We start from the raw sequence: 17,540 nt of genomic DNA, 5'->3' as shown, positions 1-17,540 counted from the left end.
GGAGTGTCCGTGTGCCATCCCAAATGGGTATCATCTAATTTAGAGAAACAGAGTGTGCTTTGAAGTGTATTACAATTGTTACATGTTTGGCTCCCTTCTGAAGGCTTGTATAACTGACTGTTAAATACATTTATAATTGTTTAATCAAGAAACCTTGAGTGCAATTATTTATTTGAATAACTGTCACTGTGTTACAACCCTACTGCTCACATTGACCCCTCTTGAGATAAGCCTGGCTGCTCAGCCACTCTACCAACCTGTGTAGTACAGGCTTATACCAAAGGTTGGGTTCATATTGCCAGGAGGTCAAGGTTGCTGTAGTCTTCCAAAGGAAACTGCACACAATCTTGCCTAACAACGTTCCACGCCATCCATGATACCAGTACTCCCCCCTCACAGCACTCACACATATGTGGATTCTGACCACCATACCTTACGGAAACCAGTAGAGAGGTGGAGAGACCAAGAATAGACAAGTCAAGGTAAGTGATCAGAAGTCAATACGTTCTTTTACCAAACTCCTAACATTGTCTATAGGTGCATTATAAATAACCAATATATAAAATAAATAAATTAAAAAGTACGTCTGACCATGACATCATCTAAAACCATTTGAGTACCAATCTGCAACTGCCAAAACACTATCAATAGCACCGAACTCGCTGAACGAATTCCACTAGGATATACCAAAAAATATTTCTTAATTTCAACCAAAGATTAAGTAATAGTGGCTCTCGGTATGCCTCCCTAGCACCAAAAACAAAAAAAACCCACAAGAAAACAATAAAGAATCAAATCAACCTTGTGCCATTTTAGCATGCACTGCCATCTCCTCAGGGCAACGGCCGATGTATATATCCACAAGCCTCCCTTGCAGGCAACATCTCCAGACTAGGACAACCACCCCAGACAAATTACAATCACAAGCTATGTATCAACCCAGCAGGATACGTTGTATGACTATACACACCCACACTCATACACACCCACACTCTTGACTAGAATGCAACACTAACCTCAAATGAGAACATAAAACTTGCACCCCCACCCACACTGGTAGCAACTTCGAATCCATATATCAAAACGCTTCACTATCTTTGTATGCTCACATCACTACTACCACACTGTATGCAACAAATCCTACTGTGAATACATAGATGCATGCATTTCTCATAATACCCTACTACAGAACACCCCATACACACAAAGATGCAGACACCCACCAGATCAGAGGCTAGGAGGTTGCCACTTCTTCGGTGTAGTGAACTAGATCCAGAACGTCCTGTTGCTTCTGCACAAGTAGCTGATCACCACCTGTTCTTTTGTTTATACAGAGTTGCTTCCATGATGGTTTCCCTTAAAAGGACCAACTCATTCCAATGAATACAACCTTTTTTTTTTTTAAATGTGCCCCCTTACATCTATGTTCTGCAACTGGCTCTCCATATGTTCTCGACTACAAATCCCATCAGCCCTAGCCACAGAGTCATTAAGGGGCCATGTGAGTCTCAGTCGAGAACATCTAGACAGCAACCTTACCTGGTGGTAAATACTTCACAATAACAAATGGGAGGATTCAAAGGATAAAAAATGCCATATGGATGCCTCACTGACAAACCTGATATAGCCCTTTCTCACATCTTCACCGGCCTTCTTTCAGCTTTTTCCTCTCACTGTTTTCTACATTTTCTACCCAACCGTGCTTCCCCCTCACTTTCCTGGTAAATTCATGGTGGGTTAGCTTGAGGGCAGCCTAGTTTTATTTAACATATGCCTTTTCACAATACTTTATCCTCTTAGCTGCTGCTTAGTGATATTGAATGAGAACTTTGTTTCTTAAATGAAACACCCTGGGCAAGTGCTCAAGTCAATCATGTTGCTTCAACCAGGAGAGAATGCAACAATCTAAGGCCGGGATGGGAGCAAGCTACTAACTGTGCAACCTCCCCCCACCCGCCTATCCAAAGTCCTGCACTCTCCCCACTGGTCCGCTACTCCCACAGCCTAGCCAACACCCAGCCGCCATTCACATTAACAGCAGTCACCTTGTCGTTTCCCATCTCTGACCAGAAAAGCCCACCATGAAAATGGCGGCCCTGTTGAGTGATTTTTCTTTTTTTCTGAAACAAAGTGTCGCACAATCGCTGTGGCCCATGAATTCAGACAAAATAATAGCCCAGCACCCCAGTTAGCAAAGCTGGGGTTCTAATAGCAATAAATCACCTGTTCCCATATGTGTACCAGTTGGAAACAGCCCGTGGACGCTCGTTAACGGCCCTTTCACTGGTGCAGCCCTTGTTATGGGCGATTGTTGCCTCTGTGTAAAGAGCTTTTAAAAGCAGCGACAACAGTGGCTTTTTTTTTCGGACACATTTGTGACTGGTATGGCAGAAGCATGTCACCCTTCATGACATTTGTTGTATGTTTAAATATGACTGCGATTGCAACCTATTCAATGGTTATTTTTTTGTTTACAATTGTAACAGCTCCTATGTCCACTAAATGCTGTGCCATGGTTATTCAGGAATATAAAAGAAAGACTGGATTTTGGACACGGACACAAACAAGGCACTGCAACCTGGTTTCTAAAGAAGGGCACAGTGGCAAGTTTTCATTCAGCTTAGGTGGAGGCTGGATGCGAGTCATGTCAGGACAAACCGGAGGAATCATGAGAATAAATACGATGGACCAATTCACATAACAATTTTATGCTTGAATTACATCATCCATAATTTACTCCTATGATGGTGGTGAACACAATGACTGCATAAATTATGCACATGTAATTTGGACATATATACAATAATGTCCATGTGTTTTTCTTACAAATTACAATTTTCTGACAAGTGCAAAAACCTGCAGTGGATCGGCCGTTTTGTGAGACGTTTCATGGGCCTCATGACATGGCTGCATGGAAGGGGCTGCTTTCTTCGCTTTCTGATAGCCTGATGAGCAGACTGTCTTACAAGGGCAGATTGACAGGCCACAAGAGAAGCCATCAGGTGGGTAGTAAGAGAGTACCTCAAGGCAGATCTAGGCTGTTCAGAGTGGCTGTGCATGAAGGGACAATGTGGCAAACCTACCAGTAAGGGACAGTTTTACCTCTGAGTGAACAATGGTGAGACTGCCCTTTAGGGGTTCCCCAATAGGGAAAGACAGATTGAGGAGCCTGTAACAAACCGACCCACATGTGGATTCTTTCAATGGTTTTTGCCACAGGATCCCACACCGTCAGTGAGTTGTGGCCTGCTAATCCAGAGTTGGGCCACTATCATCAGAATCACCTTTATTCATTCTAGGCATAGCCGAGGTATCTTACCTCCAGCCAGTTGCGGGTGTTAGAAATCAGAAGGTGTCTCACCCACTAGTCCCCGCGGATATCTCTCTCTCAGGGGGCCAGGGCACGGCCATCGTCTTTTGGATCCAGACCCTGGGGGTGCACCAGTGTGGAAGAATCATCTGGGTGAGGGGTCTTCGGGAAGTGGGAGACCGGATGGCGAGCCACCGTATCCCTTCCCATGTCACATATTTACCCCATCCTACCAGGTAGGATACGTGGGAACCTTATCCACCACTTTCAATTATCTAACACTTTCACACGGACAGCCCGCTCTGGAAGAAAACAGACTCACACCCAAGCATAGTATCTGACATGTCCCGCTACTATGGTCAGGCGAGGTCAGGCAATTACTGACAATCACTCACATCTGACTTCCATTAAACTTCCCCACATGGATAAAAGGTGCAGCACGAGAGCACACTCTGAGCGAGGCAAAACACACAAAGGAACAGCAGTTTCGAGTCAGCAGCTGAACGAGGGGAGAAAGACGTTAAAAAAAAAGAAGGGTTCGTAAGAAGGAAATTACTCTTGACCTTTCAAGCAAGCGTTACTTTCAAGAAACCTTCCAGGCTGAAAGCATAAAGCCAGGAAACCAGACTGAAGAATCCTGCATTGTGTGTTGGAGATACCGAAGGCCCTCCCGGATAACTGACTCAAGCGGGGAGGAGCAGCAGCAGTTGCCGTGGTATCGTCCTTGGCTCCAGGAACAAAGAAGCCCCAGAAAGATCACCACAGCCAGTGAGTTGGGGCGACTGATGCACGAGCGGTCTGTGTTGAAGTTAAGGTTGCAAGCGGCTACATTGTATAACGAGCGCTGGAACGAACATTGTTAAACGCGTGTGATAAAGACGCGAGTAAAGTTAAACTGCTGATGACTGTTTGAACTTTTGAGAAGATATGATACCGTTGACAGAGTGGTCCGGCACTGTGAATGTGCTCAATCGAAGTTCTCTGTAAGGTATCCCGCCAATAGAAACGAAAGTAGAAGATTGATGAGAATAATTGTGTGAAGTGAATCGAAGTGGTCCTGTGACGGTTCAAGCAAAACATATCGCACATTCAAAAGTCTTCGATCTTGATATCAAGTGGATCCAAGCCCAAACGAGGGAGATCCATATCAAAGGGATCTGAGCCCAAATGAGGGAGATCCATAGCCTGAGCCTGAACAAGGGAGACCAAGTGTGAACATTGTGATAAAAAGGGTGTCTCAGCATGAAAGAGGATTTGTTTGTTACGACAGACCCTCTGCAATATGAGACTGTCATTGGAAAAGAGGCTTAAGCAGAAGGCCTTGATGCCTGTACTTGGAACTGTATCCTTGTGGCCGAGAAGCCAGAGTGTGTGCGATGCTCGAATGTGCCGCCTTGCCCTGTGCTGAAAACATGGGGAAGGGAAGCCAACTGCTCAACAGTCCCGACATATTATTTCTTGAACACTTTTCTGTTTGCATACACCATTGCCCCCCATTATTTTGTATTTAGAAGTAAGGATTGGCAATAGGTTTATTAGTGTAGGCCCTTTTGTTTGACAGAGACTTGTCTAGGACTGCGTTATTATCATTTGATGGTCGTAGCTTGCTCCCATCTTTAGATTTAGGTTTAGGTTTAGATAGGCGTTCAACCAACCCATATGAAGTTCAATAAACACCCTTGAACTGTGATCACTTGTGTCTATCTACACTGTTTGATATCATGCCTTCTTTACACGGGCCACTTCCACCGTGCCGGAGGGGGCCTACCACCACCCCAGGCCAGCTGTGAAGGGGGCAATGCTAAGCAATAAGGCAACCTGCATTAAGGGCCGGAAAAGGAGAGAGCTGCATGTCCACGTCCCCTTGGTGCAACCAAGTTCATTATTGTCAAGGTATGAAACAATATATTTTTCAGTGGGGCATTGCGTCCAACTGGGTGACTGCAGAAACTGCTAAAACACAGTTTAGTACTGAGACTCATGCCTTTGAGTCTCTCTTAAAGGGGAGTGTATTTTAAGAATTGCACCTTAAAAAATGTAACATCCGAATTGCAACTCAGAACAAGTTTAATGCATCAGAGGTCAGTACACATTACAAAGGTGTACAACCTGCGCCCATTGTTCCCACACCCTAAAATGCCCCACAGTACTGTACCGGTCATGCCGAACCAACTGTGCTCAAAGTGCACTGGGGATAGCCCAGGATCTGAACCATTTCCGTGAGACGCCATCCTCTTATCGAGTATTTCTAAGAGGAAATTCAATCTCTCAGTTAAGGCAGTTTTTCTACCGTCGTCTGTTGACGACAATACAACCACTGACCTTAATGCAGGTTAAACACATCTGATCAGAAAGGGAAGCCAAACCTCTTAAGGGGAGGTAACGTGGACTGAGTGACAAGTCTTAACTCTCAGGTAGGAGTAGCAAGTCGACACAAAGGAACAATTAGTCCACACACATCTCTAGAAAATACACCACATTGATATACTGAAAAATCTATACTTTAAGTCACACATAATATCGAGCAAAAATGAAGTACTTCGGCATAATACACAGTACAGAAAATATATTAAGCTCATTATAAAAACAGTAATGTCTATAAAAGGACACTCCCAATCCCACTGTCTAAGTGGGTCTACTACCAGCGGTAGGCACCCAACATAAAATAGCAGGGGGTGGGGTAAAAACTGGGAACCACACAACCTAGCAAACAGGCGAGCCCCCTATGGTCCTGCACAATAACGTAGAGTGTCCAAAAAGACACAACCCACAATTCAAACGGTGCGTAACAATGAGCCGGTCCTTTGCGGGTGATGTCGTGAAAATAGGCTTCTTACAGAAATGTGTGGTGCAGACTATTGGATATTTCGCGAGGCTGTTAAAACTTGGTGTGATGATGCCACAGGAGGATGAGTCAGATCAGAGCCAATTAAATAATTAAATCTCCTTTGTGTCATAAGCAAATCAGGAAGAGTAAGATGATGATCTCGTAAAGTGTCATGAAGGGGGGTCCTAACTCTTGGAAAGACATTTGAGTGGTCCAATGAGAGATAAAGAGATATTTTCAATAAGGTGCTTTTCTTTAATACTGGACTTCTGTGTTGTTTTTTAGCCTTTGCAGAAGAGTGAGGAGGAAAAGGTTTCCCCTGAAGAGGATGTTGTTTATGAATGGGCTTATTGAGATAAGGTTGCCCTAAGAATTAAGCCAAGACATGCTCCTGTTGAGAGTCTTGTGAAAATATAGTTAGAGACTGTTTGAGGTGAACTGAAAAGAGGTCGAGAGAAACGAAGTGAGCGAAGAGGCTGAGAAGGCGTTAAGAAGGCCGGAAACCTAATCCAGCTGTAACCGCCCTATTGACGGCTCTGGCCCGACCCTTGCAGAGGGTGAGGCTGTCAGAGCAGCTAAGAGGGATAACGCAGCCCCGTTTCAGCCCCCACCCTTGCATAGGAGGAGACGGCTCGGCAAAGTCCTCCGCAGCTGTAAGAACAGCTGAGAGGTGTCCCGTAGCGGCGCTCAAGCCCCCACCGTTGCGGGGGAGGAGCCGGTGCCGAAGTCTTCAAAGACGTCAGACCGGCAGTGAGTTTCAGAGCACCTCCGATCCAGACCCAGTGTAGTGAAGGAGTCGACCGCAGTGAACAGCTGATTTCTCCGAGTCGAGGAGGGTCCGGTGTTCGTTGGAGGAGTTCCGGAAGAGACAGAGAGCTACTACAAGAAGGTGAGAAGCAGGAAGTGCCGGGTTTTGTACGGCGGCGTGAAAGTTACAGTGAAAGCATGAAGAGCAAAGAGAAGGGGAACTGATATGCGAGGATCAGAGAATAACTTTCACCCTAACTGTTTAGGAGGATAGAAACAATTAATAGAACTGGAGTCTAAATATAGGGTCGCATTAACCCTAAGTTACCATACGCTCTGCCACGTAATGTAAGGGAAGTGAACTTACAAGAAAGCCAAAGTTTTGATTTGATTTATGGGGACATGAATTGAAAAGCCAAGAAGACATACCCGTAAAGATCTAAAGACTCTTTTTCATTACAAAAAAAAAGTCAGCATACCTGGCAACACAAAGAGTAGAAACACTGCCTGAAAAAGAAAAGAGTCGAAGGCAATACTCCTGTGCTGTGGAAGGTGTGGCCAAAGCAAGGGTTTCGAATTTGGATTCTGTGATTGCCTGGGAGACAGTGGAGTTTCAGGAGTGCCGGGGTGGCGTGTTCCCATCTTTACAGTCACAGGAGGAGTAGTGCTGCTACAAATTACACTCTTTGTAGAATGTTAGTGCATATTTTGGTAGGGGGGGTCGTTTGATGGATAAAAGCTGTTGCCATAATCCACCACTGAGAGTACTAGAGCGATAACTGCCAACATTCCATGTGGTAACATCATTAGGTTTTCATTGCATAACAATTTGGATCTTTTGGATTTGGACTTGAACTCACCTAAGGTACCAAATGGTGAGCCAGCAGTACCTTCTTCTAGAACATCCTTTCCTGTTAACAGCTCAGATACACTCACAATGTTCCCTTCCTTCCAGGATCACAAGCGTATTGTCTTTGTGGGAGCCAATTTCAGCTCAAGAGACACAGTACTGTATTAATTTATACAGGGGTCAGCAACCTGTGGATCTCCAGATGTTTTGGAATATGACTCCCCTTTTCCCCTCACCATTGACTATGCTGGATAAGGCTGATGGGAATTTGAGTCCAAAACATCTGGACAGCGAAGGGTTGCAGACCCCTGACTTTGAGTTTTGCACGTTAGAAGCATTCATAAAAATGTTTATTTCAGAAGCAACCTACTGTGATTTATAAAAGGACACCGGGGACCCAATCACGACTGCAGTAACCACATAAAAAGCCCCATTCTTTTTCATAACATGAAAGCAAGAGCATTTACCGTAACTTCTGGCCCGGTGAATGTTGGCGTTTCTGGAACATTTGGCTCAGGTGCGTCAAGTGTTCCCATCAGTTCATCCAAAGCGCTGTCTAGTCCACCCTTAGAAATGACAAAACAGCAGGAGTGTGTGTTAAGGCTGAGTACTCTCTACAGGGTTAGGAGATGCCCATACCTTTTTATGTACAGCAAATAGGATTTCACATTGAGCTTTGTAATATTCTTGTTAGTAATGTGTGATATTTTTTGTTACATGAAACCAGAAATACTGAGGTTTTAGAACACGTTGCAAACATGCAAGGAGTCTCCTTTTGCTGTGACTCTTCTTGGGATCCCCAGTATACACTGCAGTGAACAATTACAGTAAAGGAGAATGAAATAAAATGGAAGGGGTCAAGGGAGAACTACAAAGGCTGAAAACAAGGATGGTGCGAGCAGTAGTGTCAGTAAAGAACAGTAACTATGGAGAGGGAAGATGGTAACAGGAGAGAGCAAGAAGTGAGAAAGGGCTGACCCAGGCAGGAGGAGGGTTGGAGATTCTGGTAAGAGAATGAAAGTGAACCCTAAACAGTAAAGGAGAGGAGGAAGGGAGAGGGAAGACCAAAGTGTGGCAATAAAGGCAGCAACTGAAAGAAAATGTGAAAAAAGAAACTGCCCTTTGAAAAGGAGAAGCAGGAAGACAGAAGCAGAGAAATAAAAAAGGTTGAAAAAAAAGAAGGTTGCAGATATAGAACCAAGAGGTGAAACTAGACAAGATCACAGCGAAGGAGATGAGGAGAAAAGAAAGTGGCAACAGAAAAGGAGGCACCCAGACGGGTATCGAACTGATATCATAAGGAGGAAAAGTGGAAGGGGGGAAATGAAACCAAGAGGAAGTTTGTTTGTGTGGCGTGGATGATTTTAGAATACAGAAGAAAATGGAGGTGAAGATGAAGAGTGGTAAAGGTTTCACTAAACAAAGATAGTGAAAAAAAAGACCAAGTTTGACGGAAGTGTAATAGAAAAGAAGGTGTCTACAAAGGAATCCGGGGAAAGCAGGATAGAACGCTGGGAAGTGCAGACTCATAGATAGTCCCTTAGAGGGGAACAAAGACGAGAATCACGGCAAGGGGAATACTGGAGAGAACCCCAAAGAGAGTGTGCAGAATAGCACTTGCAAGTGGGGAGAAAACTGAAAAAGCTCAGGGATTAAAAAATAAAACAGTACCTCAGAGAGGGGCAAACTAAAGAGGGGAAACTAATGAGAGAGAATAGAATAATTAGAGCAAGAGAGAGGAGAACGCCAGAGAGCAAGAGGAGGAGACAACACCAAAAGGAAAGAAAGTGAAAACTAAACAGAGAGAACATGGGAAAAAAGTAAACCTTCCCAGAAACATGGATAATCGGGCAAACACAGAATAAAAAAGAAAAGCTTGCCCGGGACGCGTCAGCTTTCACTGGCTAGTGATGCCATTGTGTGTGTGAGGCCCAGGAAGTGGATTGGACTGTCTGCTCCGACTTCACATCTGTGGTGCCATGAAATCTGGTTATGGTGCATGAGTGAAAACAATAGTGGTCCCTGATTGGACAACTACTGGCTGTTTCAATGGCGCATATCCTTGTGTGCTTGGACTTGCTTCCGGACTGGATTTTGGATATGACTCCCCCCGCTACTATTTCTTCAGATCATTGTTGAAGCCAAGAATCCCTCATAGAAGAAGAACTGACTGAAGATCTGAAGAAGACACCCAAAGAGGCTTGGCATCCCTTCCTGCGTCTGGCCTGATGAAGCCCTGTTGGACTACCTGACCTGTGAAGGACCTGTGCGGTTCTTCACGCCGTGACTGGTGGGACCAGCCAGTCTCAATGTGTTCTCAAGGATCCAGCCATTCTGAGCCTGCGGAAGTGCCCCTGGACCTGCCGGTGGACTGTGGACTGTCCAGCTCTCTAGTGGGCCATCACACTAGAACCATCACCATTGTGCATTTTCAGGCAGAACTTTGGTGGTCCCCTGCTTATGGAAGAAGTCGCCTTCCTGAGGAAACTCCCACCTCAAGGGATCCTCTCTTGGTATGACTTCTACAACCGCGACTGGAAGGATGCCTGCTGTCATCTGTGTACGGTGGCCATCACTGGAACTCGCCTTTCCCCATCCTGTGTAGTTTCCTGAAGAGGGCTGCATCAGTGAACCTTGCATTTCTCCATCGCCAAGGGTTGCATTCTGCTCCTGGTCCCGATCGGAAGAATCCTTGCACACGCAGCTCTTCGGCACCTCTCACCAGAACCAGTGGCCGTAAATCCAACCTCCAGTTGACCCTTCAAGTCACCTGGGAAAATCTGAGTCGGGGGAGGGTTAAGTAAGCACAAAGCATTTGTGGTCCCCTGTCTTCCACAGGATAACATTGAGAAAAAGTATCTTTGTATCCTTTAATTCCACTGCCTTTTGACCATCGAACCTGGGAAGTACAGTCTAAAAGATAACACAATTTACTTACCTAGTAACTTTGTTGCATCTCTTCTTTTGAACAATCACCCACAAGTAACTTACCGGCTACTGATACATTCTGGTGAGAGGCGTTGTGGCTCCTGTGACTTTTGAGCACGAGGCACTATCCTTTTCAGGGATTGGACTGAAGTTAGGGAAGATCACTTGTGACTTGGTTCCATCTCAATTGCATCACCTTTGTTGATTTAAGTCATTGAATACCTTTTATTATTAATGGCTGATTTAATTTCTTGGTGTGTGTTTAAGGCCTAGAATAAATATAGTATTTTTTGTAAATTCCTGTCTAAATTGAATTATTGTGTGTTTCACTGTGTGGAACCATTGTGGACTCCAGACTCCACTCACACTCTCCTGAGAAGATCGTTGACTGTTCCCCATGTTTAACTTTATTGGGTTTTGGCTAACCTCTCAGAGTTACCCTGTTCACTATAACTAGAGTGGCTGCCTAGAATCTGTCCTCCAAGCCAGAGTCTCAAAATCCATTTTAACACCAACCACCATACACTTACTACTATGAACCCGCGAATAGCTCTTTTTGCAAGCGCCTGCAGCACTTTCACCCACTACCACACCCACATTTGCACACCTTCACCTAGATCAGCAGTCTCCCAGTGATCTAGCGCTAATAGTTAATCGGTCTTTGGTTATCCCTTATGGATAGACAGATATATGAGTATCACTACCATGAACCACCTAGCATAAACATACTGACAGACCGTAACCAGGTGTTACCTAGATTCCAGGTATCTGTCCATACCCCCAGCTATCTATTGTGCTGTGACAATTATCACAAATGTTTACATGATGACTTGGTTACATTTTCATAACCAAATTTGCTCCATTGCTTTTGCACTAGGTGTGTGCTATGATAATAACAATAATACCACCAATCAGATACTTTTGGCCGGCATCCATAAACACCAATGCAACTGATGCCCTGGGGCCTGGTAATGACCTTCCTTCTGAGGGTTCAATTGCTATTAGTAGCCCGGGTTCAATTGCTATTAGTTCCCTGGCACTTTGTACAAGGGAACTAATAATATTTTTCTCAAGTTGAGAAACAACGTGTAAACCATCTCTAAAGTCGAGAAAAAAAAGCTAAATAAATGGCTGCCATTAATTTGTTAGGGTTTTACCCACTTTTCGGCACAGGTGGAAAGTAGCACCTTCACTCTCCATTTGGAATAGATGGAAGTATGGGAGGCAGCTTGCCATTCCAAGATGGCGCTGTAAGTTCCTGGGAGTGCACACCATGTTCGTCAGGCATCCTACATCCATCACGTCATCAGAAAGCAGCACGGAGCATCGGAACTCACGGAAGCCTGGTAGCTATATAAAAACGATGCAAAGGCTGGTAAGCAGCATGTCGCAACCCTGCCGGAATTCCTTTCAAGTGGCATGTGCTCCGTAGTTCGTACTTTCAATTTCCAGCTCCTGGCTATATTCTCCTAGTCTGTCTGCCTCGCGCAGCCTTCCTCGGTTTGTCCTTTGTATTCCATTTGCTTTTGCTCTGTCCCGTTGCAAGCTCTTTTTCTCCTACTCTTCTGTATCAGTGGAATCAGCTGCTTGCAACATGTGTGCTGTATTTTCAAGCAATATCCTTTTGCTGCATAAGTGGATACTTATCTTGCCTGATTGTGGATTTGGATATTTCATTCTGTGGTGCCATCCGGATTTCTCATCATCCAGTTTGGACGTTTTTGTGTAAGGAGGTTTTTTCCCTGTCTGGGTTTCCTCCTTGAATTTGGGACTGTGCTCCTGGGGAAGCTCCCAGCCCTCTGTTTTAACATCAGAGGGGCGTGGTGGCTTCTCGTGGAGATCGGCCTCATCCCTCCTCGTCTGCTTCCCACAAGCATTCTCCGGTAAGGCCAGTTGCTGAGAAAATCAGGGAGAATGGACCCTTCTCCCTTTCCATGGCAGCCATTGGCGAGGCAGAGATGCTCCGGAAACACTACCGTTCCAGCGTCAGGCACAAGGTAAGTGGGGAGGGGTTGGGGGGCTTACATATGAGGAAAAGTGGGGTGGATGGCGGGGGGTACACATACTTGATTCCCAATGAGGGAAGATCATGGCCTCCCGCTCTGAGGATGTCTTTTCCTGTGTGGTAAAGACCCTGTTTCGAGCCTCCTCATTAGCTGGGAGACCACCACACACCTCTCGAATGGTACTAAGTTACATTAGTTGTGCATGAAAATTAAAAAGCAACTTTACAAGGTCTCTTTCAAAACAAATCCATGTTATAACACCATCATCCACATTCCTATGAAACATCATATGCCATGGGTTCATGGTGTCTCTCCAAATATTTATAAAGAGGAAAGACGTCTCAAGTGATATGCGTCCCAGTCGTATTCTCAGGTGTATTTATTTTTGCATACATTTACTTAACGTAAACTTTGTTTCATTTCTAGTCTGTAATTTTAGGTCACCAACAGTCCATTTCAACCACTGTGAATGCTTATGAAGAAAGCAGGAATTGGCTCATTATCTATGTATACCTGCCCACATTGAGTAAGGCACTCAACATCGGCCCACTTCATCACTAGATGCACCAGTGGCCTCCTTATGCAAATGACTGAAAAGAGAATTGCTCATGGAGGTTCATAATTATTATTAATTAGAGTTTCGATATCCTGCTGCATGCATACAGGCTTGCTTCTGTCTCTCTAACAAAGATCCTTCACCTTCATAAAACAAAAGGGTACTAATATCACAACTATGGAGAATACATTCACCATTTGGCAGATACATGTTACATTGTAAAATAACATGCATTTCCTTTTCATGAATTTAGGACCATGTGTAAAAGCGTATCCAACACGTCTAGCAAGATGGAAGTTTAGACGGGGCGGTCAAATCTAACACTCATGCCCCCACCACGCGTTTTTCTCAAAGAACAGGAGTATAAAACTTGTTTCAGTCACATTGTCACGAAGTGCAGCTGTGATCTCATGCTGCTGACCATCAATACAGCAGAGCGGTTGTCTGTGAAATATAAGCAGGAACTAGATGCCCAAGAGGCATCTTTTCTAGCGACCTCCCTAGTTACTGAAGCTCTAGAAAAACTGAATGCCGTCAATAAGGAGTGGGAGACGTTAAAAAACGTCAATATTCGCAAAAGAAATCGACTAAATTACAGACGGATGTAACCAATTTTTCTAAAGAAAAGGTGTACCCGTATCTGTTAGCAGACCATCAACCTCTATGCTGGAACACGCGGTTTATCAATAAATCTCAGAAGAATAAACTCTGGGTGACATTCTCGGACACAAGTTCCTCTGGTGACGACCCCGGTTATTCCAACAATGTACCTTTGACCATTGGTAATCCCCTAAATTTTTTAGGACTGGGTCAACCACAGAGCAGACGACTACCCCACCGAGGAGGCGGTCCACTGGTGGGGAGACTTCAAACCTTCAACACCAGGCAACAGGGTTACCCGAGGTAGAAGTCTCGATATTTAATCTGACTACTAGCTCAGCAATGCTGAAGAATCAGTCCTTAAAAAGGGTATTAGTTTCATGCCTACCTAGACAACTTCTGTCACCAACACAGAACTCGAACTTAGGAGATTCTTTCGATCGGTTAGACTACGAACCTTTTTCATGCACAATAAAGACAGCCTGCCGTCCTCTTTCACAGGACTCAGACCAAAATCATCCTTTATACCTAGCGACAGTGTAATCCCGTCACAGATTGTGGCTTTTGAAAATATGATAATACAGGCCTTGCCCTCTCTTTTCCGGCACAACCACCAAGGTTACACACATTACAGTCTCTCTAAAGCGGAGAACCTTGCACTCAAATGTTTGTCATCAAACTAAGACATCATCATTAAACCGGCAGATAAGGGCAGAGGTATTGTCATTTTGGGTAAAAATCAATATCTCATGATTATTCTGGCACTACCTGACAATGCCAACCACTACTCAAATTTCGGTTGATCCCACGGATGAACTGATGATCACACTTCAAGCTCATTGCACCTCTGTCATTGAAGAAGGTTTTCATAATGGCAGGAAGCACGTTTTTTGACTCCTGCGAGATTGTCGCATAGCCACTATATATGCCCTAGCCAAGATCCACAACGATTGTATGAACCCCGCCTGGCAGACCCATCGTATCTTTCTGTGGGTCAGCACTGGCACCCTGTGGCCAATATATTGAACTAGCCAGTCATGATGTGGCTGAGAATTCACCAGCATTTCTCAAGGACACCCTGGCTGTCATTAATGCCTTTGAAGGTCTGCCATTTGATGCCGTTAACAATTATTTGGTTACGCTTGATATATCAGCACTGTATACCAATATCCCCCAAAATGAGGCATGCAACATTGTTAAACAGAGGCTAGATGGTCGCCTACTCCACATTTCTACTTATTTCATCATGGAATTATTGCAAATTGCACTATGTGACAATTTCTTTGAATTTTCATAATAACTCATACTATGCCTGGTATCTAGTCAATTCATCAAAACCCATTCCATCTAATACCATTCCATCGAAATGTTTCCATCTAAATAATTTCCATCTAATGCATGTTTTTAGGGGGTAAAGGGTTATTATTTCTTCAGGTGCATTTTAAAGGGTAAAATACAGCGGTTTGGGTGGGGGGGAATGGCATTAGATGCAATGGTTTTAGATTAAATGACCATAAACCCTATGCCTACATCTTGAGTTGGCGAAGGTATATTGATGATATGTTTTTCATATGGAAGGACACCAAAGAAAGATTAGATGAATTCTTGATGTGGCTTAACCAACGCAACTCGAATGTATCTATCACTAGACATTGCGACAGACAATCATTGCCATTCTTAGACCTTTTAGTCTACCACCAAATGGCAAGTACCTACACCTCTCTATATCGAAAAGATACGGATCGCAACACACTGCTACTATACTCCAGCCAGCATCCGAGATCATTACGGGACAGTTTACCATATGGTAAGGTTTTACGTATCCAACATAATTGTTCATCAACGCATGATTATGAGCTCCATGCACTAACATTGGGTGAGAAATTGGCAGCCAGAGGTTATCCCCAAAAATTGATAAAGAGATCAGCCAAACAAGCAAAATACACTGATAGCGATTCCCTCCTGACACCTAAAGCTGACAGAAAGACTCTTACCGCATTGTGTGAGTCACGACTTTCTCTAAATATACCACACCACTCAAGAAATTGATCCGTAAACATTGGAATTTGGTCAGCAGCACTGGTTGTACCAATGGTCCCCCTTTGTTTGACCTGAAAAGGGGTAACAATATATAGGACAAGCTGATGCACTCTCGTATGGTTACACTGACCATTGACCTTGTGCAGAACAGTTTACAGGCAGCTTGGACTCAAGAATGGAGCCCGGTAAAGGGACATTTCCCTTGTGTCACGTGTGTGGTTTGCCAGTTTACCATCAAACAATGACCCTTTCACACCATGATTTCATCTGGCACCTTAGTTTACAAACTGTCAATCCAAAAATTGGATCTAGATCATTAAATATCCTTGTGACCTTCTCTACGTTGGTATGAAGTGTAGAAAGGTTGGCATACGGATCATAGAACATAGATCAAGGACACGTGACAACTTGTTAACGGCTCCCTTAGTCGCCCACTACTCAGCTATGCATCATTCGGCCGAAGAAGTCAGATGGTGGTGTGGAAATCGATATAATATTGTGACTCCAATCGCATTGTTTAAATGTATGTTGGCCTACGCCAAGCTGTCTAAAGAATACTATGTACATAGGTTCCGCGGCAAGGTCTTGACCTTAATGTATCGTGTAAGCTGCCATTTTGGATCTAGCCGCCATTTTAGGTATTCTTGCAGTGTGGAAGTCACCCCGAATCACAAAATGGAGGCCGAATGACATTGCAAGTAAGACTTCGGCCATGGTGACCTCCGCACACGTGAATAAATAATATGTCCGCAGGCTACGTGTTAGGGTCATGAACTAAGACCCTGTCCTCTGTTCAACTTTTGTGTAAATATGTAACTGTATCAGCGGAACTGATCTAATGTATGTAAATTGTGTGTTTGACCTGGCTACGAACCCTAGCCATGGTTCCAAGAATGGTTAACTCGCAAGAGGGCTGGCCAATGTGGTACAAATTGTATAAAAACCCAAGCATCCCGATGATCGGTCTCTCCCACTTTCAGTGCGAACCTAACGTTGAAGGTTCGTGTGTTAGTCAGAGGGCCGAATAGCTATTCGCATGTCAATTGACTTTGATAACTTGGTAACTTTGTAACTTTGAAATAAAGCGCTTTATATGGTTCTTTGTAACCTGTGTTGGTGTGTTTCCATTTGGGCTTCCCGGCCTCATGTCAATTTCTCTGTTTCCACAGTTGGCGCCCGAATAGGGACCCTCAAGATTGATGCCGGATCATTGAAGGTTGACGCAGACTATCGAATCGGGATCGGACGGTGTGATTCTGCGGGCCCGACCGATCGAGACGCGATACCTCGGCAGCGCTGCACGACCCGATCCTTGGGCGATAGTCGTGCGGTCTGACACGGCATCTTGACGAGGGTCCAAATCCGAGGCGGGCAGATTTGCCGAAACCACTGAACACAGGTAAAATTTGTTAGTTGAAGTCCTTTGAAAACCGTACGGTCCTCCTTAGGTTTGGTCAGGTGTAGTCGTGACCCGGCTCTTAATTTAACCCTGACAATTTGAATTTGGCGTATTGTATCTGCAGACACAATTATTGGACCAGGTAACACCAATTCTTTGAGAAATGCCTGGGAAATTGTCTAGCTGTTTTAGGGCTCTATTCCGCAGCGATCGACAATCTTTGGAATTTAGCCGTCCGGCACCACAGGAGGGGTCGCCGGCGTGTACTATGTACTGT

At 44.5% G+C, this 17,540-nt stretch overlaps 1 protein-coding gene across 13 annotated transcripts in view; it reads right to left on the bottom strand.

The window, feature by feature from the left end:
* The window catches only part of CAST (calpastatin), a 757,786-nt gene that overhangs the window by 286,795 nt on the left and 453,451 nt on the right, over nucleotides 1–17,540 (bottom strand). For all 13 annotated transcript variants that reach the window (XM_069627659.1, XM_069627661.1, XM_069627656.1 and 10 more), the window contains one exon: nucleotides 8,202–8,300. In XM_069627659.1, coding sequence (XP_069483760.1) covers nucleotides 8,202–8,300 — 99 coding nt within the window. The remainder of the gene's footprint in view (nucleotides 1–8,201; nucleotides 8,301–17,540) is intronic.

The sequence above is a fragment of the Ambystoma mexicanum genome, chromosome 6p, assembly GCF_040938575.1.
Source record: "Ambystoma mexicanum isolate Mex_15411 chromosome 6p, UKY_AmexF1_1, whole genome shotgun sequence".
In the NCBI taxonomy this organism is placed as follows: domain Eukaryota; kingdom Metazoa; phylum Chordata; class Amphibia; order Caudata; family Ambystomatidae; genus Ambystoma; species Ambystoma mexicanum.
The sequence above is the reverse complement of the archived record's forward strand: the minus strand, read 5'-3'. Positions and strand labels throughout refer to the sequence as shown.